The sequence below is a fragment of the Pseudopodoces humilis genome, chromosome 2, assembly GCF_049639895.1.
Source record: "Pseudopodoces humilis isolate 2021_Gansu_Grassland_sample_001 chromosome 2, ASM4963989v1, whole genome shotgun sequence".
NCBI classification, from domain to species: domain Eukaryota; kingdom Metazoa; phylum Chordata; class Aves; order Passeriformes; family Paridae; genus Pseudopodoces; species Pseudopodoces humilis.
Genome location: NC_142201.1, coordinates 7,139,693 through 7,166,501, shown reverse-complemented (window position 1 = coordinate 7,166,501; position 26,809 = coordinate 7,139,693). Strand labels below are relative to the sequence as shown.

The window sequence follows — 26,809 nt, the reverse complement described above, 5'->3', positions numbered from 1 at the left end:
TGATAGGGAATCTTTTTTCTTTGGAAAAGATGCTGTGTAACAAAACTAAAGCATCCTCAGAAAAAAAAAATAGATAATTAAGTTATATGCTTGGTATATATCTATTTTCAACTGACTTCTGACCTCACACTGACTACTTGAAAGTAGGAAAAATTGATTTGAGTAAGTGCAAGTTCTTAATTGTTCTGTAACACTTCAGTTATACTGAACAGTGAGGACATCTGAGTATCTGCACATATTTTGTTTGTTGATTTGATTACAGACCTCAGTAGTCTGTGCCTGTGCTCAGCTTAGGAAGAAGCATTAACTGGTAGCTGACTGCTGAAAACTTTTGATACACCTCACTGAAAATGTGCCGGGTTTGGATTATATTCAGAGTAACATGTCTTCAAACACATCTTCTGGAGTCAGCATCACTTTTCTGAATGTTGTCTAATGAAATGTTTTGTTTGCAGAGCATGGTGAATATGATCCTCAAACTGTGAGACCAGGAAGCCGATACAGTCATGTGCAGGAAGTACAGGAACGGCTTAATTTCTTACGGTGAGTTTTAACTTGAACATTTGTTTAACTTCTGTAAGAATGTTTTGGATGCTTTTAAAAGAAAAACCCTTTGCATTTCTTTCTCTTCTATAGCTTTAATTTGTTTTATTAACTTCTTTCAAAACTCAGATGCAAAAAATACACAGAATGTTTTTGATTTGGGTTGGGATTTTTTTCCTTGAGGGCTTCTATGCTACGGTTGGAGTATTCAAATAAAGTTTATTAGAATCTTTGGACTCCAAGGCTCTGATTCTGCACTAAGATTTGTATTTTTTCCTTTCTGTGTGCAGAGCCTTACTGACTTAAATACAGTGTGTGGTGGATACAGTTGCATTCCTATTGGGGTAACTTATTTTAAAATTTAAAATATTCCAAGAAGGAATATGGCCATGTGTCCTTACTTGTATCACACCAGATTTAAATCCATGATCATAAATTGACATGACTTTTGTCAGTCACTGATATTGTGTTGTCAGCAACGCAGCCTTAGAAAGAAAGTGCAATAAAAAACTTAACTTGGTTTATATTGGCCAGTTCCTGTTTGAGTAAAATAAAAAAAAAACGGGGGATCTCTGCTCATCATAGAGCAGAATGTTGATGCTTTTTAGGCTAAGTCTCTCTCAGCTTCTTCCTAGCTGGCTTTAACCTTTTTTTAGATGAGTAAAAATATTTGAATTGTCAAGTTCTGAACTATTTTTCTTTGTTTTCTAAGGGATATTTTCTTTTATTTTTAAAAATTTTACCAAGAATTTTCATTAAATAAGCTAAAGTGTTAAGTGTTTAATGAAATTAAAGTGTTAAGTGTTTAATGAAATTATACAGTAGCATATGGATAGCACACTTAATGTATCATTCCTGCATGTTAAAAATTGTAACTTCCTTAGATTTAAGTTCACTGTTTATTAATGTACAGAAATTTATGAAGTCACATGGATGTCAAATTTAGAATATGTATGTAGCAATTTCTGAAAAGCAGTGCCATAACTCAGTCCCTGATTTATTTTATGTAAAAAAAATTTGCATCATATGAATTATTCTAAAGAATTTTGTTTATCACTTGTTCCTCCTGAAACATCCTTGGTGTTAGTTCTCAGAACTGAAGTTCTTAGTAATTGTTTCATAGTAATTGAACACAAAGGAAAAACTTGCTTAAAGAAAAGGAAAGATTTCCAGTTCATTGATTTCTGCTTCTGGCTCTGCTCCATGCTATTGATAACTTTTTTGTAATTTTGCTGAAGCAAGTGTTAAAAGATAATGAATGATTGCAGAATTAATTTATTCTCATATGTTGTGACTTGATTTTTAAACTAAACAGTTTACATTAGGAAATGTGCATTTCTTTGTATATAAAATGTTAACAATGCTTGGTATTTTTGTATAAGGTGCTTTTTTACTGAATTTTGTTATTTTTTTGTTTGGAATATAAGGTACTGATCCATTCAAACTTACTAACATATCATGGGGCTAATTATGAATGGACTGATGATGTAAATAAAGTTTCTATACTTGTGATATATATGTGTATAATGTGCATATCCAACTTTGTGCCTGTACTTTTTACTGAATTGTAACTCTGGATGTCTCTTAGACAGTGCTGTTAATTGTCTCTTTGTTTTGCTCAAGATTTTTATTGAAGGATGGTCAGCTGTGGCTCTGTGCCCCTCAGGCGAAGCAAATATGGAAGTGTTTAGCTGAAAATGCAGTTTATCTTTGTGATCGCGAAGCCTGTTTTAAATGGTATTCCAAACTAATGGGGGATGAACCAGACTTAGACCCTGACATTAATAAGGACTTCTTTGAAAATAATGTGCTTCAGCTGGATCCTTCCCTATTAACAGAAAATGGAATGAAATGTTTTGAACGTTTCTTCAAAGCTGTGAACTGTCGAGAAGGAAAGCTAGTAGCAAAGAGACGAGCCTATATGATGGATGATCTGGAATTAATAGGATTAGACTACCTTTGGAGGGTGAGTTAATTGAAGGAAGCATCTGAAAGGTTAAGTGCTAAGACTTTCGCAGTCACTTTGTGTGTAAGTTATTAGTAATGTACTGAAATTACAAAAATCTACTTTTTTCAAGTAAATGCATGGCTCTTGGCTCCACTGTCTTCCCAGCAAGTATGCAAGTTGGTAACTTTGCAGACTGATGTTTAATGGAAAGTTATCTGAAACATAAGTATATTTATGTATGTCATGAAATTAAAAATTTGCCTATACTGTTGAAGAAGAAAAGATCCTTCCAGGTGAATTATGTAGATTTCTCCTTTTTTTCACATGCACATTATAATAAAGCTTTGTTTCATGCACTATGCAAGCTATTCATGGCATTCCTTCTAGTGTGGTAAACTGGAGTGATTCTAGATCAGACCAGGTGATCACTGGTCTGATTCTTCCTCTTATAACCACAACCTTTTGGCTAAACATGGTGGTTTTTAGGATCTGTAGATTCCATATAACCACCTATTCTCTATATATAGACTCTTCTTTTTCAGTAGGAAGGTGAAAGCTTCCTGAAGCTTGCCAAATCTGTTGGTGAAAACCATCAGTATCTGAACTGTAACCTAATTTTTTCAGTGTATTTCTAGCTCTGAAGAGCTGCCTTAGAGCCCACAGTGGTGCACTGTGACATGATTTTCATTGCTTTGTGTTTGTAAAATGTGTACAGCAGCAGTGTTCAGTAATTTTGGTTGTGGCTTGTTGAAGGGTTGGGTATTTTAATTCTGGTGATTATAATTAAAACCAAAGTAGAACCCAATTTTTATACAAATAAGTTCACATGGTTTTTGCGAACAGAGTCCCCACAGAATGTTAGCATGTTTTAGTTTTGGGAATCAGCTTTACTCTGATCAGCATGACAAAACTCAAAAAGCTTCAGCTCAATTCCCTGAAGGGGTTGTCTGTAATACCTTCTGTCAGACCTGATATCTAGTAATTAAAATTTAGATTATCAGGTTAGAAGCAGAATTCATTTGCTTGTCCCTGCTCCGCCACTCACAGCCATTTAAGTACTTGAAAATTCTGTCTGGTGACGCAGATTGTTGGAGCATCTGAAGAAGCTGATTTCTTATTCTCTGAAACAAGAGAAAATTTGGAATATTGTGTGAACATAAACATATGAGCACTACTTTTACTCTGTTTATAGAAATCAGCCTTTTTTGCCAACTCTGAACCTCAAAACTAGTTAATTATTAATTTTTGCTCATATACTCATCTTAATTGTAAGTTGTGTTGATTGTATTTTGTAACTAAGCATTTTAGTCCCTTTCACCTCATAAGATAATTAGGCATACTGTTATGTTAAGATACTTATGTAGTAGTTTTGGTTTTCATTTTTATACCAGCAAGTTTAAAGATATGCTAATGCTTTCTTTTTCAATTGTGCTAGGTTGTGATTCAGGGAAATGATGACATCGCAAACAGAGCAATAGACCTTCTTAAAGAGATCTATACTAATCTTGGCCCAAGGTTACAAGTTAATCAGGTAAGAAAAAGCAACAGGAAGACCGTAGAAGAATAAAAAAATAGTCTTAAAAATCAGTTTGGTGATATTTTCATTGTTGAAAGATTTGAAAACAGGGAATAGTTTCTGTGTTTTGGAGGGTGAGTCTAACCATCAAATTCTGGGCAGATGCAGAACTAAAGTTTTTTCTCACATTTGCAGACTGAACTCTCATTAATTTTTCATACTAAGTTCATCTGCTATATTTGCTCTTGCTACTCAGAAAACAGTTAATGTCATATGAGGAAAGCCTTTCATTGCACTGCATATTGTGGTACTTACTCATATGAGTAGGTTCAGTGGCTGGGTCTGTGGGGTGTTGTCACAAGCTAATGTAATCTCTTTTTGCTGGCATGTCCCTTTACACAGGGTCACTGATATTCTATGAAATGGTCAAGCTGAGGTCTAGCAAATCAGATACTATCTCCCTACATTAATATTTGCTGGGAGCTGTGGTTTAGTGGACAAAGAAGAGGTAGTTTTCTCTAAGCTCAGGGAAAGGGATGTCATCCACAGGGTCCTTGACAGGCTTGAGAAGTGGACTCTTGAGAACAATGTGAAGTTCAGCAAAGCCAAGTGCAAGGTCCTGCAGGTGGGTTGGGGCAATCCCAGGCACAAATACAGGCTGGGGGATGAACAGATTGAGAGCAGCCCTGTAGGGAAAGACTTGGGGGTGTTGGTTGACAAGAAGCCAAACATGCAGTGGCAGCCCAGAAAGCCACCTGTGTCTGGGCTCCATCAACTGCATCATGGGCAGGAGGTCCAGGAAGGAGGTTCTGCCTCTCTTGTCTGCTCTGGTGAGACCCCACCTGCAGTGCTGCATCCAGCTCTGGGGCCCCTAACATGGGAAGGATATGGACCTGCTGGTGCGAGTCCAGAAGAGGCCATGAAAATAATCAAGGGGCTGGAGCACCTCTGCTGTGAAGACATGGAGAAAAGAAGGCTTTCAAGAGACTATAGAGGTCTTCCAGTACTTACAGGGCCCTGCAAGAAAGATGGGGAGGGACTTTAGACAAGGGCATGTAGTGACAGGGCAAGGGTAAAGCTTTAAACTGAAAGAGGGTAGATTTCACTTGGCTATTAGAAAGAAATGATTCCTGTGAGGGTGTTGTGTCACTGGCACAGGTTGCCAAAGAAGCTGTGGATGCCCCACCTTTGGAGGTGTTCACGGTCAGGTTGGATGGGACTCTGAGCAACCTGGTCTAGTGGAAGCTGTTCCTCATGGCAGGGAGGTTGGAACTGATGATCTCTAAGGTTCCTTCCAACCCAAATCATTCGGTAATTATGTGACTGCACAAATTTAGGTGAGGAATATTGTCCTTTGGACAATCTGTAGTTGATAACTTGCCAGGTATATTTCTTAAAACCCTGATATTCTGCTTGCCTTCAAAAACACTTTCATAATCTTCAGAGCTGCCAGTCTGCCAGGTCCAGCACAGCTGCTCTACGTGGTAAATTCACAGCCATTCAGGCTGTATCTTCCTGCAGTGGCAGATGGCTGGAGGCTTCTGTTTTGCTGTAGGTCTGGGCTTACTAAGCACTCATCGATCTGTCCATCTGCACATGCTTAGCTCTGACACTTCCAGAAGTGTTTGATTTACATGCACACAAGAATTCTTTAACATAGTCTGAGAAAAGGAGAAAGTGAAAGTCCAGTTCAGTGCTCTCTGTCCAGACTTTCGCTTTTTCTATTTACATACAATACAGTTACAGTTGCTGATGACGTGCACACTAAATCAGAGCTATTTATTGGTGGGAGTTGCTGTAAAAAAACAGCCTTATTGAGTAACTTACCTGTTTTGGTTTGTGGGATTTTTTTTCTCTACCATTTGCTCATCCTTCTGAAAAGGTGGGTTCTGGTATGTCTTGTAATTACACCAATTTCTTGATGTAATTAGGTAGTGATTCATGAAGACTTCATTCAGTCCTGTTTCGATCGTCTAAAAGCCTCCTATGATACATTATGTGTGTTGGATGGAGATAAAGACAGTATCAACTGTGCAAGACAAGAAGCAATAAGGATGGTGAGAGTGTTAACTGTTTTAAGAGAGTATATAAATGAGTGTGACAGTGATTACCACGAAGAAAGAACTATTCTGCCTATGTCAAGGTATGTGTGAAAAAGCAGTATCATGATTTTTATTTCTGTTAAACTAAAAGTACTATTATCCTTGGGATTTTTACATTCTAAATGGTTTCTATTCAAGAAAGGGCTTCATGGTGTTTCAGAATTCCCTTTTTTTGCTAATACATGAAACTGTGTTTAAAAAAAAAAATTAAATATCAGGAAAATACAAGTATATATAAAAAGGACAGCAGGCCTAAGAATAAACTTGGTGTTTTTTTCCGCAACTAGCACAATGTACCTTGAGGCTCAATTGTTTTGGATATAGTTCTTTATTTCAGATAATTACTTAAAACCAGTACTGTTCTTTACATTAGCATTGGCAAAGGTTTTTTTTGTTTCTCATAGTCTTATTATACAAAAACATGTTGTGAATGTATACATTCACCTTCCAGAATTTATAGACATCTCAATCTTACTTTGCAAGATTAAATTTTTAATTATCTCTATGTGAAATATTCTGTAAGCTCCTCACAAGAAGGGGGAGAACAGTACTTTAAAGTATATTTATTTTCTGTGTACCTTCACTCTTCTTATACTTGTCCTTGAATGAAAACAGCTTAGATCCTTGGTACCTCTATGGATTTATGATGCAGCTAACATTTTTTTAAACACAGTGGAGTTTTTTTGTCCACTTAATTTAAACGCTCTTAGTCCAAAGAAATGAAGCTATTGTTGTTTCTTCATGGTGTGTTACTAATTTGCAGTGTTGCTACAGCTTTTTTACTGCATATATTGATTAATTTAGTCCTAACAAAATTTTCTTCTGATTGTGGTTATATCTTTTTTATATGGGCTGCTTATTTGAGTAGACTAATCTTTCACAGGCCTTGTTAGCAAGGAGCTTTATGAGGAGTTTTTGCCTTTTGTTACATGAGATTAGTTTGTTGGGCTTACCTGAGCACATCTTTCCTAATGAGCTCCCTGCCATTGTAGGGAATGTGATCACTGTTAATGTGAAACCTTTTCTTCCTTTTTTGACCACTTTAAACATTTTTTAAAAGATTGTGATTATAAAAACTGGAATTTTAGTATAAAACTTGTAACAGCTTTTGACAGAAGGCGTTAAGGCTCAGCAACCTGATGGCTTTTTCTGGTCTTGGTGTATTTAAAGCTTGAGTTGCTTTGCTAAAAGAGCAAAACATTGTTGCCAGTCTGATTAAGCTTTGTTTGCTTATTTTGGTCAGAAAGTTACAAAACAGAGAAAAGATCTAAAACTTTTTAAGAGACTTCTAAAATTTCTGTCACTGTTCCTAACCTGACTGTAAATTTGACCGTATGACTAATGCATTTGTACTGAGTGTGGCTTCTTGAAAGATCCTGTGTATGTTGTTGTCATAGTTGCTGGGGCTTTCATAAAATCTTACACTGGAAAATACCATGTAAAGATTTAATGTTGAAATACCTGCTACAAAAAATGCAGGAGGGAAAAGAATTTATTTCATGAGGGCAAAAATAACTTTGGCTGGTTTGTTTATTTTCAGAGCTTTCCGTGGTAAACATATCACACTTGTAGTTCGTTTTCCAAACCAAGGCCGGCAGGTGGAAGATTTGGATATTTGGTCTCACACAAATGACACGATTGGCCAAGTCAGGCGTTGCATCCTCAATCGCATTAAAGCAAACAGTGCACACACAAAAGTAGAGCTGTTCATTGGGGGTGAGCTGGTAGATCCTGCAGATGACAGAAAATTAATTGGGCAGCTGAATCTCAAAGATAAAACGGTAAGTGTTGCAGGCTGAGTAGTTACGTCATTTCAGATGTTCCTTCTCTTTTGTAAATGCTTGGAAAATAACATGCATTGCATCATTTATTTTTGTGAAATAATTCCATACTTCCGTCTTATATTATGACAATAACATTATATTGAGATGCTTATTTGGTAAAGAATCTTAATTTTTGGAGAGTATTAAAACTATGATTATGTTTTTCAGCTAATTACAGCCAAGCTTACACAGATAAATTCTAATATGCCCTCAAGTCCAGATAGTTCTTCTGACTCTTCAACTGGTTCTCCGGGCAACCACGGCAATCACTACAGTGATGGTCCAAATCCAGAAGTTGAAAGCTGTTTGCCTGGAGTGGTAAGCATTTTCTAAAATTAACAGTTCAAATATGTTTTTTCTTACACTTTGTCTTTGGCTAACAATTTTTATGGGTTTTTTTTAATTTGCTTATTTTAAGATCATGTCACTGCATCCTCGATACATCTCTTTTCTTTGGCAAGTTGCAGACTTGGGCAGTAGTCTAAATATGCCACCTCTTAGAGATGGAGCTCGTGTTCTTATGAAGCTCATGCCACCAGGTAAAACTTAACTTTATGCTTCTTTTTATCTTGTAATATGCTTCTTTTTATCTTGTAATATGCTGTATACTAATTTCTTACCTGATTCATAAAAGTGAAGATAGGGGAGTATTTTCTACTTTCTGGTAATTTATTGATACTGTAATTCATTACTTTTATCCTAATTAGGACTGTAAAAGATTTCTCATGTAGTTATTTCTTGTCTGCTATATTAAGTTGTATAGTTTGCAGTTGGTACTGAGGTTCAGTGCCACAGTGCAGTGAAAATGGGGATCATTGTATTTTAAAGTGGTTTTGTAGCACTGCTTTAATAGGACCACTTTTGACTGTAATAATCATTGGAGAACACTCTGTAGTCTGATTTTGTCTGTAAGTTTTTGCAACTGTTCTGGTACACTTAAAATTTTTCAGATTTATAATTGTAAATAGTACTGGCTTGTTGGTGTGGAGTACTTTCGCTGCAAAATACTTATAAATTGTGTTTTTATTGTAGATAACACTACGGTCGAGAAACTAAGAGCAATTTGTTTAGATCATGCAAAGCTTGGAGAAAGCAGCCTTAGTCCATCCCTTGATTCTCTATTCTTTGGTCCTTCTGCCTCACAAGTGCTGTACCTAACAGAGGTTTGTGATGATTTGCCTGTTCTTTAAAAATTGTCAGTGTTTTCTGTGGCAATCCTCTCTATAACATTACAGAAGCCTAAAGATCAAATTGTGGCTTTAAATTAATAATTGAAATACTTAAAAATTTACTGGCATAAACATGTGTATGGCCAGTGCTGTCAAAGCAATACTTACGTAGTATTGCTGCAAAATCTTATGTTCAGTCATCTATATCCAAGCTGGTGCATTTCCATTAGATAACTCTGTATTTTCTTCTACAGGTAGTTTATGCCTTGTTAATGCCTGCCAGTGCACCTCTGGGAGAAGACGCCAGTGACTTCCAGTACAACTTCCTGAAAAGTGGTGGTTTGCCTCTTGTGCTGAGCATGCTGACCAGAAATAACTTCCTGCCAAATGCGGATATGGAAACTCGAAGGGGTGCCTACCTTAATGCTCTAAAAATAGCCAAATTATTGCTAACAGCAATTGGATACGGCCACGTTCGAGCTGTGGCAGAAGCTTGTCAGCCAGTTGTGGAAGGCACAAGTACAATTTCACCGGTAATATATATCTTTCTTGCTGGAAATAGCAATGTGCTCTGTGTTTTATAATGCGTGCAGCAACGTCTCTTTACTTTTCATTGGTGGTCGATTCTTTGAGTGTGTTGCATATCAAGAATTCACGGTACTTTCAGATAATGTTTTACAATTCTAAAAAAAAGATCAATTTACTAAACAAATCCTTTTTCTGGGTGATTGTAAAAAGTTACATGTGAGATACACTTGCTATGTATATGATTTTTCGTGGCGTGCATGGTTGTCAGTACAGGTAACTTACCATTTTTAACCCTGTTCATCTTTCTGGACAAAATGTCCAGCCCACAGCAGGATAAACACACCATGTGATGTGTGAGCAGCTGGCTCACAGGTTGGGCACAAAGGGCTGTAGAGAATGGTGAAATCAGACTGGTGACCTGTCACAGGTGGGGTTCTGCAGGGCTCCATCCTCTTCAACATCTTCATAAATGACTTGGACACAGGACTGGAAGGGACAATGAGCAAGTTTGCAGATAGCACAAAAAGTGGGAGGAGCTGTTGGTTCCCTGCAGGGCAGGGAGGCCCTGCAGAGAGACCTTAACAAATCAGAGGTCTGGGAAATCATCAACAATATGGAGTTCAACAAGTGCCAGATTCTGCACCTGGGATGGGGCAACTCTTGGATGTATGGACACACTGAGGAATGAGATGCTGGAAAACAGTGACACAAAAAAGGAACCAGGGTGTCCTGCTTGATGGCCAGTTGAATATGAGTCAGCAGTGTCCTGGCAGCCAGGGGATCATCCCTATCCTGGGGGACATGAGGCCCAGCATTGCCAGCTGGGGCAGGGAGGGGATTGTCCCACTCTCGGCTGAGGCAGCCTCACCTCGAGTGCTGGGGACAGCTTGGGGCACCACAATGTAAGAAGGATATGAAGCTCTTAGGGAGCATCCAAAGGAAGGCCACAGGGGTGGCCTTTGAGGGGAAGCTGTCTGAGGAGCAGCTGATGTCACTTGGTCTGTTCAGCCTGGAGGAGACTGAGGTGAGGAGACCTCACTGCAGTTGCAACTTCATCGTGTGGGAAGGAGAAGCAGCAGGCACTGATCTCTGCTCTGTGGTGACAGTGACAGGACCCGAGGGAACAGCCTGAAGTTGTGTCAGGAGAGTTTTAGGTTGGATATCAGAAAAAGGTTCTTCCCCCAGAGGGTGGTTGGGCACTGAACAGGCTCCCCAGGGCAGTGGTCACAGCACCAGCCTGACGGAGCTCAAGGAGTGCTTGGACAATACTCTCAGGCACATGGTGTGACTCCTGGGGATGGCTCTATGCAGTGCCAGGAGTGGGAGTTGCATGATCCTTGTGAGGTCCTTCCAACTTGCATTTTCTGTGTTAAATGGGAATTCCCCATTTGTGAGGTTCCATCCCAAATAGTTGCTTGATCTATCAACCTGTACTCAAGAATACACAAAGAACCTGACTTCAGAGCACTCTGTTCCACAGTATTCCCTAAGTTCCACCTCTGAACCGGAGAAGTACATTCCCCTTAAATCTCTGTTCTGGTTAGCTGCATCTCTTGGAAGATACATAATTAATTCTTTATCAAGTAAATCAGATCTCTTAATGATTACAAAGAAGTGAAGATCCCTTTTTATGTCTGATGTGAGAGTATAATAGGAATATATTAAAGCAGACATGATTGCCACCCTGTCTTTCGTCTGTTTAAAATAAGTGAATTTGACTGCCCTGTTTCTTACAGCAGTTATTTAAAGGGCAGTTTGGAACACACATTGCATCACTTGAGTCTTGAAGTATTGCTTGAAACAGACTTAGGCTGACTTCTTAGGAGGTAATAACATTTATCCGCAACTGCTGGCTTTCACTATTTAGAGTTGCAAACATCTGATTTAATAATAACTGATTTGTTGGAAAAAAACATTGCTGTTCTTGCTGTCACCATCATCCTCTTTGAAGGACTTTGGTATTTTTTATTCACCTGGGGTGCAGGTGAGATTTGTTAAAACCTTTCATTTCTCTTACCTGAAGCATAAACACCAAAATATAACTTTCTGTCTTGGCTTTCCATCAATATTTAAGAGAAGGAGGCAACCAAGGTTATGTGTCTGTAGTTTTTCAGCTATTGGTCTGTTGCTGTCACTAGTACCTTTAAAATTATTACTTTCTTCCTTGTTTTCATAGAATGTTGAATTAATAATGTTAAATACAGTGTTCTGGTACACAGAACTGATTTACCCCATGTATATTGCTGTTGATCACTTCCAATAGCATCCAGTAGCTGATTGACTGTTAGTCTTCAGTGGAGGCTCTGTGACTTTGCTCCCTGAATCAGGTGTCTTAGTGAAGCTGACAAAGCAAGGGATGTGACCCACAGCAGCCTCATAGTGTGTCTTTTGAGCAGCATTTGAGATGGGCTTTTTGAATGAACTGGTGCAGGAAAATGAAAAAACTCTTCCATTTTAAGTTGTAACTACAGCACACCATCTTTTGTTTGTCTGTGAGAAGGAAACAACCATTTCAGGTTTTGTCAAAACTATGAAGCTCTGGCAGATTAAGAAGAGAGGGATCTGTGCTTAAACCAGAACAAAAAAAAGATAAAAACTTGTCTTGCTGTTTCTATTTTGAAAATATTTTAAAAAACAGGAGGGACAATTTAGAACAGGATTCTTCAAGAGTAACTTAACTCAAATGTTCAAAATGTACTTCAGTATAATAAAAACTGCAGCTATATTCTGGACAATCTTACCTAATCTAGAGGGAGACCCAGTGTTTTACCAAACCCGTTCTTTCCCACATCTACTGAAAGGGAAGGAGACATTGTAACAGAAAAAAGTTCTGTTAACTTGAAGTAATCTGATAAATAAATAATTCCCCAAAGTTAATAAGTTTTGAGCAAGTGCCTTTCCTTATAACTGCCTGTACTCTGTGATCTTACACTGCAGCATAGTGTCTTCAGATGTGATGGTATCTGTTTGAAAATAAGGTTTATTTATGTTGGCCTTTGCACTAAGTAATTTTCCTTCCAAGATCTTACCTACTTCAACCAAACCTTTCCAAGTAACTTTAGATCTTCATATCTTTTTGCTTTTTTTTCCCATGTAAAAGTAAGTATGAGAAATACTTTCTTCCAGATAAACCAGGCTACGCATGACCAGGCAGTGGTGCTACAAAATGCCCTACAAAACATTCCTAATCCAACTTCAGAATGCATGCTGAGAAATGTAGCAATACGTCTTGCACAGCAAATATCTGATGAGGTTGGTGAATTCCTTTCTGTATCACCTTTTTCCTTATAGCATCTTTTCTATTTTCTTAATCCTTGAATTTGTTGCTTTGTAAGACACAGATTTTCCTTTTAAAATGTTTTAGGTTATAGTCGTATGAAAGAGAAAAATCTCAAATCATTACCAGTGTATCTTTTTATATTGAAGATGCATAAATGACAGAAATGAAAACCTCAGGCTGAACAATGTGCTTTGCAAGCGTAGTGGTCTTATGTGTATGGTGTGGCTAAAGCCCATTTGGATCTGGAACCAGGAGTCGTGTTAGTGAACACATTAGTGAATTCAGCTGAATTCAGCAGGAGCTAAAATCACAGCTGCTTTAACTTCCCCTTCCACATGCATCTGGATCCCTCGGTTTCCAGGGGGGAAACCATAGGTATGGTGTTTCTGTACTGTATAGCATATCTACAAAGCCATCTCCAAAGCACTTCTGAGATATCTAGATAGAAGATAATATTGTATTCTCATCTTGGTGTTGACAAGTGCACTATCCCTTGAGAACAAAGGGCAGTGTCTAAAGAAAACACAATGTGCTGCACTGCAAGACTGAGCCTCCTGCCTTCCATCAGCGGTGGTTTTGCATCCATAGGTGTAAAATCAGCCAATTGAACTCTGATTTAATCAAATTTCTTCTGTAAAAGAACTATCTTTTGAGGTGAGATGTGAAGAAAGGTTTTTTAATTCTGCCTCTGTCTTTCTTAGAGGCCTGCTAATAAATAAATAAACTATTTTTCTTTCACCAAGCACATCAAAGCAAACAAAATCTGAATGTGTTTGACAGTATTGCTGTGGAAGATTTGTCTGTAATTTTCTGAAGTGATGCATACTGGTGTAGAACTAAATTTCATACGTCTTGTAGTTGCCTTTGAAAGGTTTTTTTTCTTTTTCATGTTTTGATGGTCAAAGACTCTTTTCAGTGGATCTCACAATTTTTAAAAAAAATAATTTGACATAATTTCCGTAGGCCAGAGAGAAGACCTTAGCGCACAGAGGAATCACTCACCTTTTTAAAAAATGTTGATACTTAAAGATTGTGAAACTACAATGAGATTAAAAAACCCTCTTATTTTTCTTGTGGCGCTATTGCTGTAAGGTTGCTTTGCTTGTGACAAAGATAAAATGCCTTTTATTTCTCTTGTAAATACTGTTAATGTCCATATCAGTACAAGAATGAAGATTGTTCAGGTTTACTGATGAAGATACCTAACTAGCTCAGCCTCTGAGGGTCCCCTTTTTTATTGTCTGAGCATTAGAGAAATTAAATTTGAAATCCTTGAGAACTGTCTGCCATCTGCTTTTAGAGGTTACCTAGGTTTTTTGACAATTCTGTTTTGAATATAAACTTCAGATAAGTTTGGTAGTGTTTTTTAAAAGTTGATGTGAACCATAAATAATAGCAGTTGTAATATGTTTTGTAATGTGTGTATATCAGTAGAAACTACTGGATGTAGATCAGACCATGCACAAAGTACTGAAGAGTGACTTTGCATTCATTAAATATATGAGTTGTGCTCTTGTTCATGTTCAGCCCTCTGTGTCTTGGACATGAAGCAAACCCTTTATATCACATACTTGATAACATCAGTGTCTTCAAGCTGGCTATCAGCTAGCACAGCCTGGGGAGAAACCCTAAAATAAGGTCAACTTTTTACATTGCTTTAGAGGCTGTCTGCCTTCCAGATGAGTGCTTGGTGGTTTCTTGGGGTTTTTCTCCTAAATAAAGGAGGTTTTAGCATTGAAATTGGTAGTTTGTGCTAAGCCTTAGAATCAGTTGCCTACATCCTACTTTATAAAATGAAATTTTACATAAATGAAGTATAAATACTCTTCAAGATATATCATCTGTTTTCTATTTAAGAAAAAAAATCTTTGTTTTAACATTTTAAATCTTAAATTTGCTGTGAAATACATTTGTGGGAATTTAGAATCCATTGTAATGTTATTTGCAGCTGTAATTTAATGCTGCTTTAGTTACTTTCTCTTTTTTTTTCAGGCTTCAAAATACATCCCTGACATCTGTGTTATCAGGGCAGTACAAAAAATTGTTTGGGCATCAGGTTGTGGGTCAGTTCAGCTGGTTTTCAGCTCAAATGAGGAAATTAGTAAAATCTATGAGAAGGTAAGAATTCCTGAACAACTCCTTTTCTGTATAACTGTTTGTTTCTGTACAAAAGGGAATGTTGACCTGATCAGGATTAGATTGTGATGAGCTTTTAGGTAGATACAATCATGTATTTCAGAATCTTAATTTTCAGCAGCTTAATTTTCTATTCCAAATTCCTTTTCTCAGTAACTGTTGAATTGTAACTTGAATCTGGTGTCAGTTCAAAAATGCACCAGTTCTGTAACTGCTGTAATATGTTTTCAGACCAGTTAGATTCTGCTTCTAAATAAGGGACAAGCATTTCCTGCAATGCTAATTTGTCTAGTCTTCAAACTTAAAAGGTCTGTTCTACAGAAGTGATTCAAAGCATATGTGTAGTCTAGAATGAGAAAGAGCAAAGTGATGTGAGAAGCACTGGGAAAAAATATTTAATTTCTAATTCTGTAAGACTTTTCTTCTTTTATTCATGGTTTCACATGTGGTTTACACAAATTGTTTGGAGTTGGGAGTTCTATATCAGTAGATTATCACACATCTTGTGTTTAAGGTAATGTTGCTTACAGTTACAGGAAGTAACAGTCTGGATTTGGACAGTGATGTAAAGAAAACATCTTCCTTTTTTTTGTCTTGTAAAATCAGGTTTAGTACTCAGCAATACTTACCTGAGAGTAAAAGGAAAAGGAATATGTAGGGAGGCTTAATTCTTGGTATATTTGCTGTTGTGTTTAAATGATCATTTGAAAGAAGGATATTTACTTCAGCAAAATGCAACACCTCGCCATTACCCTTCATAGGGTTATAATGGCATCTGCTTCTATTGCTGTGAGCATGACTTCTTCATGAAATAAATTGGGGTTTGGGGGCTTTTTTAGGTGATAGTTGCATATAAAACATGGTTTAGGTCATGTGACAGTCCAGGCATGCAAATAGAAGCTCTTATATCTATACATAGGATGCTTTAAGAGCAGCAGTGCACTAGAGAAAGTATACCTAAAAGAAAACAGACCTAAATGTGCTTTTTTAACATTTTTCTGGGTAAAAATTGTACAGTTAAGTTCTGTAAAAATACTTTGAGGTAATGGAAATTTTAAGAGGTGAAATTTAATCTGTGAGTTAGTGATCACCCTTCAGATGATTTTGTGGGATTTTCATTTTTGTTTTTTTTTTATTTTTATTCTTAATGACACTTATATGGACATCTGTAATAAATGGCAGCTGCATTTGGTTTCTGCTATGCAAAAGGGAAATAAAAATTGAAAGGGAAAAATTGGAAATTCAAAAGAGGAAGGAATTGCACAAGTGATAAGAACGGGAAATAAAGTGCCCTTTGTTAATATAACATTAAAAGAGAGGAAAGTATCCTAGAAATAGAGGAATATCATGGAAGAAAAGACACAGTTTAAGAGAACCATATCTGGTTATAAATTATAGGAAGCAATTTTTATGATGGCTTTATAAAGACTGAATATAATGATGTACCGACCCCCAGCTTTGGGTGCCTGAGTGCAGAGAAGTACTTTATTGAGTATAAAATGCACTTTGCCTTTCTTCTGGGTCCCTGCAGTGGTAGAGAAATAACTTCCCTTTCTAACCAGGGCTTCAGTGCAGAGCAGGTGCAGTTCTGGACTTGCTGAAATCATTCTGTATATCATTTCTGATCTCGAATTGTGTCAGAATTGCCACATCCTCCTGCTGCAGTGCAGTGACTGCCTCTGGTTTTTTATTTGTTATTTGTTTTATTTATTTGCATAGACAAAATAGTGTTTGTTGCCAGAGTGAGGCATATTTTGGCCTGTTCACAATTAGTTCTCTCCTCTGCATTGTAATCCTTTCTTTCTGCCTAGTTATTCTTGATACCTTTCCACATATAAAACAAATATTTAGTGACTCTATTTAATGAGACTAACCTGCACTCATGATTTATAAACAATAAATTGAGACCTGCTCACATTTGGTTTCTTTGGAACTTCTTGAATGTTATTACTTCTAGATGCAGGAGAGGGTTTGCCATTATTCTCAAAATATTTAGTTAGAAAAAATGTACCAAAATCAACTCAATTAATTCAAGTGTTTAGTTTAAGAAGTAATCTATGCACCAATTAGCAGTAATATTATTTTCTATGTCAGAAGTCACCACAGCAGCTTTGTTTAAAACTTGAACAGCAATTTCAAGTTTCTGGAAAATAGCAAAATGATTAATAAATTCTAGCAGTATTAAAAATCCTTTGGTCTAATAAGTTGTGAGTGTCAAAGCCTTGTAAAACTGCGTTGATGAATTAATTACACAGCACTATAGCCGTTCTCTGTTTAAGTAGTAAGAGTTTTCCAAGCTTTAAACTCCATGTTTCGAGAGGTAAAGAAAAACAAAACCCCAGATGTAAACAGAGAAAAAACTGACAGTACTAACTAATGTAACTCTGACAGTACTAACTGATGTAACTGTTGCCCACATGCTTCCTATTGAACTTCTGTCTCCATAAGTTCATGGTTGGAATCCTCCTGTGAGAAGCACAATTCTCAAGGCATCCCACACAGTGCTTTGGCTCGGATCTGAGTGCATAAAATCCCTGACGCTGATAATCACTTAGTGTACAAAGCTGTGGTTTGTGTTTGTGTTTAGTGATATACCTTGGAGCCAGTTTGGTTTCTTGGGATTGTTTTATGTACCCACTTTGTGCACTCTTGTTTGTTTTCACAGACAAATGCAGGAAATGAGCCAGACATGGAAGATGAACAAGTTTGCTGTGAAGCACTGGAGGTGATGACCCTGTGCTTTGCTTTGATTCCAACGGCACTGGATGCACTCAGTAAAGAGAAGGCGTGGCAGACGTTTATTATTGATTTACTATTGCACTGTCACAGCAAGTAAGTTTGGTCACATTTATTATTTTACAATTCAAAATGAAATAAAAATGAAATAAAGCCTAAATGCAGAGCAGTGGATTCAGCCCATCTGAAATTGTGATGTAAAGTATTGGGGTGGGTGTTTCCAGAAACCATCTAGGTGGAAAGTTGTTGTATGCTATTAAACTTGGTTGCCAGTGCTTACTAAAGAGTTAACTTTGATTTTTTAAGATACTGTTGTTCCATGAATATTTTAACTTTTCATTGAGAAACGAAAGAGATCTCAAATTAGTAGTGTCTTAAGCCTTTCCTAAGTATGTTTTAAAGGGAGCCAGATTATGGTGCTCTCAGATGAATGGGGTCAGAATTCGAGCAGGATTTGTGTTTTGGGGGTTTTGACTTTTCTGTATAAACAGGTTGAAAAGTCTTATGTTTAGGAATATTTGCCTTAACAAAAGGATCAGTAGTATCATCAGAGAATCTCTTCACTGTGAACTCTTTGCACACATTGGTGAAACTGTGGAGGGTTACCAGAAATACCATAAGCTTTATTAGTTTGCAACCTGTGGTACAGGGTGTTGAACTTTCAGTTTCACTGAAGCTTCCTTGTATCACTCACTGTATGGAAAAATAGTTCATACAGTCAGTATAAGAAGCTACCACTGAGCTGTTCTCTCTCATAGGCCTGTAAAACTTGTGATAAATATTATAATCTCACTTCAAATGGTGCAGCTGTTCATTGTTACATGATAGAATAGCATAAACATGAGTGAAAACAGAAGACTGCTTTGTAAATGAGAATGGTGAAGTTGAACTAAGCTGCTAAAAAGTTCTTTTTCTGAATTAGTGTGGAAACAAATCAGTATTTGCAGTGCAGAGAAAGTTTAACAAATACCAGTCAGAACTCTGAATATCCTTCCACAACTATTGTTCTCTAATCTCCTATGCTCAAACAGAGGACAATGTCAGCAAAAATATGCATGTGAGAAAATATTTTTGTACGCCATAAAAGACTAAGAAGATGGCCAAGTTCAGATCTGACAAAAAAGATCTTTATAGGAAAGATCAGATAGATTGTTTGCTTTTTAGAGTTTGACTGGGACTTCAGTTTCCTCAGAGCATATCCATTCTACCTCTAAACTGATAAACAGAATGCAAAGTGTTTAATACTAAATGCTGGAGTAGTTTTTCTCTTACAAGGTAATTGATTTTATAGGGTCTCCTCTGAAAGGAAGACTGGCTTAGTTAAGAGGAGATAGCCAAACAGTCCTAAATAATCCTGGAACCCAGAAGTACTCTGCTGATTCCTGCGAAGTGTTTGGTGGCCACAGATATGTGGCCTAAATACATTAAAATTCTTTGTGCTGGTGTAAAGCAATGGCACTTACACCTACTGAAGAGACTGTTGTCTATTAACTGAACAGAAACCCGTGTCCTGGAGCTCTCAATGGGGCAGGATTCAGGCTGCCAGCCTTAAGGGAGGTGCTTGACCTCCAGCTGTTTCTCCTGTTGAGTGTGAGTTCATTGTGCAGCTCCTGTGTGCCAGCTCTGTGCTGTCATCATGTGTCCAAAACAGCATGAGATGCCTGTGCTCAGGCAGCTGCATCCCTCTCATGATTCCTTAAGAGCTCTTAGATCATTACAGCTTCACAGAAATGTAATACTTGTATTCAAACACTGCGTACTCCTCAGAAACATAACTCTTTGAGACATGTCACATTGGTCACATTTCTCATTATAGGAAAATACCACCTTTATCTATTTCATTCTGCCTTCAAGTGCACAGCCCTGAGGAGTGTCTATGTGATTTGTCCCAAGCAGTTAAAGGATTGTAGCTTAAAATGACTTTCTGTGAGATGTTCTATGAAAACGTTGGCTCAGCAATCAGACCCCTTAAAATGTCAATTATTGTAAAGAACAAAACAGACCAGCCCCACCCCACAGTCTGCTGCAACTCAGAGCAGAGTAGGAGAACTTGCAAAGATCAGGGAAGGGTGACAAGAAGATCAAAGCTCTGTGATGACTTCCATCTGAGGAACAGCTGAATAGCTGGGGGCACCTCATACTGGAGGAGAGATGAATGGTGGGAGGAGAATACTACAGAGACCCTTAAAATCAGAAGTAGCAAAGGGAGAACAAATGGAGAGCTGTGTTTCTTTGTATAAAACCTTCTTGAGCATAACATTTAAGCAGTGCAAACCTTCAGTTTGGAAATGGTTTGAGGGGTTCTTTCATGAACTTGTCCATTGAGGGCTATGAAATATTGCTCCTGGTGGTCTTCTTGAACCACAGATTGTTAGAAGAAGAACATTCTGGAGAAGTATCACTGCATGATTCCTTCTTCTTGTGCAGTTTGCTTTCTGCGTGGTAGCACAGATGGGTGCTCAGCCAGGTGCATCTTTGCTCTGACCTCAAGGTCATCCTTCTGTGGCTTTGAAATCGCAGTTAACTATACATGAAAAAGCTCTGAAGGGAATAGGGCTTTTTGGTGTGCTTTCCACCCTGACTCCATGGGTACGAAACAAAGACAGCCACACCAAACAGACACTGCAAAACTCAGTTTTTCATATGTTGAGATACTTCCATAAAATCATTCATTCAGCATTCATTTGTAGTTTCTTCCCACACAAAAAGAGTTGTTCCTAACAGTTTTTATAAGGCATACTGCTCAGACAGTTAATCCTACAACTTGAAAGAATAGGATTTGCCTTAAATATTTTTTTAATTGAAGCTTGTCCAATCCTGCATTGCTCTAGTGATTAAATTAGTTTCTGAGGTGGAAAATTTCCTTTAATTATAGCCACTTGAATTTTCAGGAGGATCAGCATCTCTCACATCTTACTAATGATACATTTTGATCGCTTCAAAGGTACTCAGCAAACTGCTGCAATGACACATAGAAGTAGTTTTACTGGTAGTAGTTCTGGTTTGTCTTACCAGGTACAACTGGTGCTTGATTAGGAAAAAAAAAAAATATTTAGGATTGCAAATTGTTGTGTTGTGCAATATTTGCTGTCAGTTGTAGAGGTGGTTAGGTGTTTCTGAGTTTCTTTTTCTTTCACCTTTAAATATTTGATCTGTGGAACAGGTTTTGTAATATAATTCATGCATCTGAAATTTCACTACAAGGAGAAATAATATGATGGGTAGTGAATAATTAAACTATTCCTGTTTCATACGTTATGTTCAGTTTTAGAAAATGGCATTAAGCAGATAAACACAAATTTAATTAATGTTTTGTTTGGATAGGGAGATTGAATTTAATGTTTCTATTAAATTATTTCTAGAACCGTTCGTCAGATGGCACAGGAGCAATTCTTTTTAATGGCTACCAGGTGTTGTATGGGACAGAGACCTCTCCTTTTCTTCATTACCCTGCTGTTTACTGTTCTAGGGGTAAGTTTTCAGAGATAAAGTCTTCAGTATGGAAGTATCTGTAAAAAGTAATAGGACAAAACACCTTCAAGAAAAGAAAAATTGCTATTAATAACAGTCACTAAAATATAGATTGCTTCTGACCTACAGGCAAGCAGCACAGATAATTTCCATTTCAGCTAGATCAGAGGAAAAGGGACTCTTTTGCTTTTTCTGATAAGAACATGAACAACAGGCTTTAATGTCTGCATTTGATCTTTGGTGATCACTAATCTTTAAGTAAAAATCATCAGCAGGTTAGAGAGATACCTACAGTTAGTACCTTCTACTGATCCTGCCAGGCTTTTCAGCTCCCCATGCTCATGGCTCTCTTGAACATTTGAACAAAAGTTATGATTTGGGGTTTTTTTTCCCATTCAGATATAGAAATTGCTACTAAAATAGTTGAGAAGTCATTCATTAGCAGATAAATACAATTTTAAATTTCTAAAAGGTTAAAAATTACCTTACACTTGTTTTAAGATTACTGCAAGATTTAGGGAAAATATGTTGGTGTTGTACTGTTAGTCGAAGCATGTATAAATTCTCTTTTACTTTTGGTTTACACAGAGCACTGCAAGAGAGAGAGCTAAGCATTCTGGAGACTACTTCACCCTCTTAAGACATCTTCTTAACTATGCTTACAACAGTAATATTAACGTACCCAATGCTGAAGTTCTTCTTAATAATGAAATTGACTGGCTTAAGAGAATCAGGGTAAGTTTCAGGATCAGTTAATTCCTGATAATTAGGGTTTTTTTTTTTTGCTTTGTTGTAAACTGCAGTTCTGAGCTTCTTTGCTATTTGGAGTATCCTAACTTTCTCTTAAATGACAGGATGAAGTAAAGAGAACAGGGGAAACAGGTGTTGAAGAAACAATCTTAGAGGGTCACCTTGGAGTAACAAAAGAGTTGTTAGCATTCCAGACACCTGAGAAGAAATACCATATTGGTTGTGAAAAAGGAGGTGCTAATCTCATTAAAGTAAGTTAAAGTTTTTTGACCTCTGGAGGGGATTTTTTTTTTTTTGTCTTTGTGAGGTTTTAGGGGCTTTTTTGAGGAAGGGGGGATGGATTTTTGGGATTCTTGTTGTTTGTTTTTACCTATAAATAAGTAAAAAAGGCGTCACATCTTTGTGGGCTCTATCCATAAAATACTTTTGATTTGAGTTTAATGTTTTCTTTAAAAATAAATTTTAAAATAAATTTTAAAATTGCATGTTTCATTCGTAAAGTGTCTTTAACATTCTCATTTTTACTGTATTCCAGTACTTGACAAACATCACATAAAGACAGTGAGCTAGATACAGGATAATCCTGTACAGGACTGCTTTTCTTCATTACCCCTGTAATGGTTTCCCATTGTTTCCATCCAATATGTTCTTAATTAGTGCTATTAATGCTTAGGGCAGATTTGAACAAATGCATCGCATCTGAGCATCTCTTTAATCAGACATGTTTTCTTTGTACCTCTGATATTATAGAGCAGGAGTGTTGGTTTTTCAGCATTAATTGAAAAGGCACTTTGTAGATAATACTGGTTTTGCAAAAGAAATTTTTTATCAATCAAGAACAGTACAGATTTATTTCTAACTTTCAGTAGGGAGGTGGGTTTGCAGGGAACCGCTTTAGAATGGAGTTCTTCTGTTCTAAATGTAAAAGCTCTTTATGGTGTTGGTCTCAATTTTACTCTTGTTTTTTTGTTTCTAAGTACCTCTCTGGTTCTCAGATATTCATTTATGTAATAACCCTTACTCTCTTATAAAATAATTTCCATGGTAACAGGTGATTTATTGTCTTCTTTTTCAGGAGTTGATAGATGATTTCATCTTCCCAGCATCCAATGTTTATCTACAATACATGAGGAATGGAGAATTGCCTGCTGAGCAGGCCATACCAGTCTGTAGTTCACCAGCCACTATTAATGCTGGCTTTGAGCTCCTCGTTGCACTAGCAGTTGGATGTGTGCGAAATCTCAAACAGATAGTAGACACATTGACTGAAATGTATTACATAGGTACAGCAATCACTAGTATGTAATACTTTCAATTATCTATTTTCTACTCTTTAATGTATATATCAAGCATAGGTTTTGTTTATATTATCCACTGAACCAAATGCTGAGTTTTTTAGTTCATGGTTTGTTTGTGGCTGCTTTTAATGTTGCAAAATCAGTTTGCCAGCGTAGCCTTTACTTGTTTTTCTTTATGCAGTAAATGCACTGATTTGCATTCCATGGTCACATCCAAAATCCAGCCTCAGTCACTTGCACAGCCTGACCCTTCCTGTCTCAATCTCTGATTGCTCCCCTTTGTCCATACCAGCTGCCAGAAACCTCATTCTGTCTGTATCTTGTACTTTTGTCTCATCGTTTCAGGCTCTTGCTAACTAATCCCAGAGCCTCACCACGTATCTTCAGTTTAGTTTTAGAGCCAGTCTCTTGGTTGCTCACCTGATTTTTCATCATTGTCCCCACAGATGCAGGTGCTGTGTCCTGCTTCTCTTTTTAGTTCTGAACTCATTCTTTCATAGTCCTTTTTCAAATTCCTTTTTGGCCTTGTCTCAGCACAGCTCTGCACTGAAAGAACTTTCTCCCTCTCACTTGAGAAAGATTGTAGTGATTGCAGTCTGTTCAAAAACTTGCAAATGCTTCAAAAGCCAATAGTCAAGAGAAACTTGAGCTAATTTTCACAAGGATGGCAAAAACCTTGTTTTCAGCACAGATGATTGTTGTCATAAAAAAAAGCATTTCTTAAAAATGATAAAGCAGGAACATATTTTCTCCAGCCCTAAAGGGACACTGGAGCCATTCTGCTGTAATAATAACAGGGAAAGGATCAACAGCCACCAAACAAAATCCAAACACCATCAAACCAAGGAAACCCAAGCTCATATGGTGAGAAAAGCTGGGAGAGTTTGGGTTGTTCAGCCTGGACAAGAGAAGCATCCAGGGGTGCCTTATTGTGATCTTCCTTATTTAAAACGTGGCTTATAAGAAAGATGTAGAAAAAGTTTTGTACCAGGGCCTGTAGTTACAGGACAAGAGGCCATAATTTTAAACGGAGAGTAGATTTAGATTGGACACAGGGAAGAAATTCTTCAGTATGAGAATGCTGAGACACTGGAACAGGTTGCCCAGTTGTTGATACATTCTCCCTGGAAGTGTTCCAGGCCAGGTTAGATGGGGCCCTGAGCAATCTGGTCTAGTGGAAGATATTCTGGCCCATGGCAGGGGGTTGGACTAGATGATCTTTAAAGGTCCTTCCAACCCAAACTATTGTGGGATTTAACAGTGAATTATTACTCAGAGTTTAGCAAAACCTTAAGCAGTTAAAAGTATTATCCAAAAGTGGAAATTGTCCACTGCCTCTCAGAATGGCTGTGCTGCTTGCTTGAATGGTGCTGTCAGTGAGTCACTTGAGGTTTTTCAGTCTCTTCCTGTTCAGTTCCATCTCAGTTGAATAAATTAAAAGGGCAGCTTTATGGTTTTCCCCTCTGCCTCATCATTCTTTCTTCACCCTTTACTATTGGGAAGTAGTGTATTTCTTATCACCTCACAGTTAGGGGGATTTAATGGAATTCCCTTCCATTCAAGTGTTTGATGAGCACAACAGAACACCAGATCTCTGTGGTATGTCAGAGAGAAGAGAGAGCACATGTATGAACTGCGCATGCTCTGGGAGTCATATACCAATCTGCTTGTAAATAAATATGCTCTCTTATATTAGAATTTTTGTGTTAAAACTACAGAGCAGCAGGTTAGCTGAGGTGATCATAAATGTTCTTGAAGAGATGTGAGGGACCTGAGAGAGAAGACTGAGGAGGAAAAAAATGTTTATATAAGTTATATAGATAGCATTTGCTAAAAACTGTTTTGCATCCTGGCAAGTAAAATTGAGGCTTAAGTGAAATACTATAATTTTTTTAAGGATTGTAAATTTTTGAGAGTATTATAATTTTTGGAAGGCTTATAAATTGTTTATATAGTCTATATTCACTCAGCTGAATTCTTCAGCTAAGAAACTTGCTGATATTGAGGAAAGACTTCTGTTGCATATATAAGTAGACTAAATTTCTGCCTGTTCACCTCTGTGGTTACGCAGTAGAAGAAAATGTTATAATGTTAAGATTACAGATAGAACTGTCCTTCATAGAAGTTGTGTTAATTTTAGCAATTAAGTTTTCTGATGGAACATTGTTTTTTATTAAATTGCAGTATGATACAGACTAATAATAATTTCATGCAACTGCCCTCTTGTACTGCATCGATGTTCTCTTTATTTCATAACAAAGCAGTTCCCTGACCACATTGTGCTCTTTTCTCTTAGCATGTGAAGCGCTCACAGAATGGGAATATCTGCCACCTGTTGGGCCTCGACCGCCAAAGGGATTTGTGGGACTGAAAAATGCTGGTGCCACTTGTTACATGAATTCTGTCATTCAGCAGCTGTACATGATTCCAGCCATCAGGAATGGGATTCTTGCAATTGAAGGCACAGGCAGTGATGTGGATGATGACATGTCTGGGGATGAAAAGCAGGACAACGAGGTAAATTTAATTATATAAAATTACCTAATCTTTAAATTGCAATTACTTTTTTTTTATGAAAAGGTTATAATAAATTTCAGTTGCTAATCAATTACTTCGATTTCCACTGATATCTTTGGGGAAAATAGGATAATATTTCATACATGGAATAGGTCTGCTGCTGAAGGGGCACTTCAAAAGATACAGGTAGCAGGGTTTGCAGAATTCCTCCTCAGGCATTTCTGCTGGAAAGCACTGCCACCACAACTCTGATAATGCAAACACAGACAGTATTTGGGTTTTCAGCTGAGTATGAAACACCTTTGATTGCTAAATTAAACAAGGGATAAAACTAACTACGAGACAGCTACATATGAAAGTGAATTGCACAAATTTTCTTCCTTTCAGAGCAATGTTGACCCACGAGATGATGTGTTTGGTTACCCACATCAGTATGAAGATAAACCAGCACTGAGCAAAACTGAAGATAGAAAAGAGTACAATATTGGAGTTTTGAGGCATCTCCAAGTAATTTTTGGCCATTTAGCAGCTTCCAGGCTACAGTACTATGTACCAAGAGGGTTTTGGAAACAGTTTAGGTAAGTGGAAAATTGAGTATTGATGTTTGTTCACTGGATCCCTGAAGTGCAAAAAAACTAATTGTAGTAGAATGACAATGATGTAGATTGTAAATTAGCAGAAGTTCTGCAGTTTTATCTGCCTTTCCACCATTCCATAGAAGTCTGTTAATAAACTAAAGTCTACAGCAGGTTGGTTCTTCCGAATTTCAGCAGATTTTGATAGTGAGACTTTGAATTAAGTACGAAGTTATACCTAGGAGCTTTTTTTTACTTAGCAGAAAGTGTCAGGGACAGAACAGCAGGTCATATAGTACATTAAAAGCCAGTAGTTTGGTTCTTCAAGAAGGAATTGTTAGGAGCTTGAATAATATTCTTCTTCAAAAAGAAATTGTTGGCAAACAAAACAAAAGTATTTGACAAAATGTGCTTTTG

General features: G+C 37.3%; 1 protein-coding gene across 3 annotated transcripts in view; it reads left to right on the top strand.

Moving 5' to 3' along the window:
- USP9X (ubiquitin specific peptidase 9 X-linked) overlaps positions 1 to 26,809 on the top strand; it is a 97,050-nt gene that overhangs the window by 52,225 nt on the left and 18,016 nt on the right. Inside the window, exons 15-32 of one of the 3 annotated variants that reach the window (XM_014255665.2) lie at positions 456 to 543; positions 2,167 to 2,509; positions 3,927 to 4,022; positions 5,939 to 6,150; positions 7,650 to 7,890; positions 8,101 to 8,250; positions 8,351 to 8,471; positions 8,965 to 9,095; positions 9,356 to 9,634; positions 12,756 to 12,881; positions 14,902 to 15,027; positions 17,711 to 17,877; positions 21,144 to 21,252; positions 21,841 to 21,987; positions 22,107 to 22,253; positions 23,078 to 23,285; positions 25,597 to 25,817; positions 26,205 to 26,395. In XM_014255665.2, the coding sequence (XP_014111140.1) occupies positions 456 to 543; positions 2,167 to 2,509; positions 3,927 to 4,022; positions 5,939 to 6,150; positions 7,650 to 7,890; positions 8,101 to 8,250; positions 8,351 to 8,471; positions 8,965 to 9,095; positions 9,356 to 9,634; positions 12,756 to 12,881; positions 14,902 to 15,027; positions 17,711 to 17,877; positions 21,144 to 21,252; positions 21,841 to 21,987; positions 22,107 to 22,253; positions 23,078 to 23,285; positions 25,597 to 25,817; positions 26,205 to 26,395 (3,103 nt within the window). Of the gene's footprint in view, positions 1 to 455; positions 544 to 2,166; positions 2,510 to 3,926; positions 4,023 to 5,938; positions 6,151 to 7,649; positions 7,891 to 8,100; positions 8,251 to 8,350; positions 8,472 to 8,964; positions 9,096 to 9,355; positions 9,635 to 12,755; positions 12,882 to 14,901; positions 15,028 to 17,710; positions 17,878 to 21,143; positions 21,253 to 21,840; positions 21,988 to 22,106; positions 22,254 to 23,077; positions 23,301 to 25,596; positions 25,818 to 26,204; positions 26,396 to 26,809 lie in introns of all 3 variants that reach the window. The other 2 variants (XM_005526491.3, XM_014255667.2) reach the window with 2 other exon arrangements.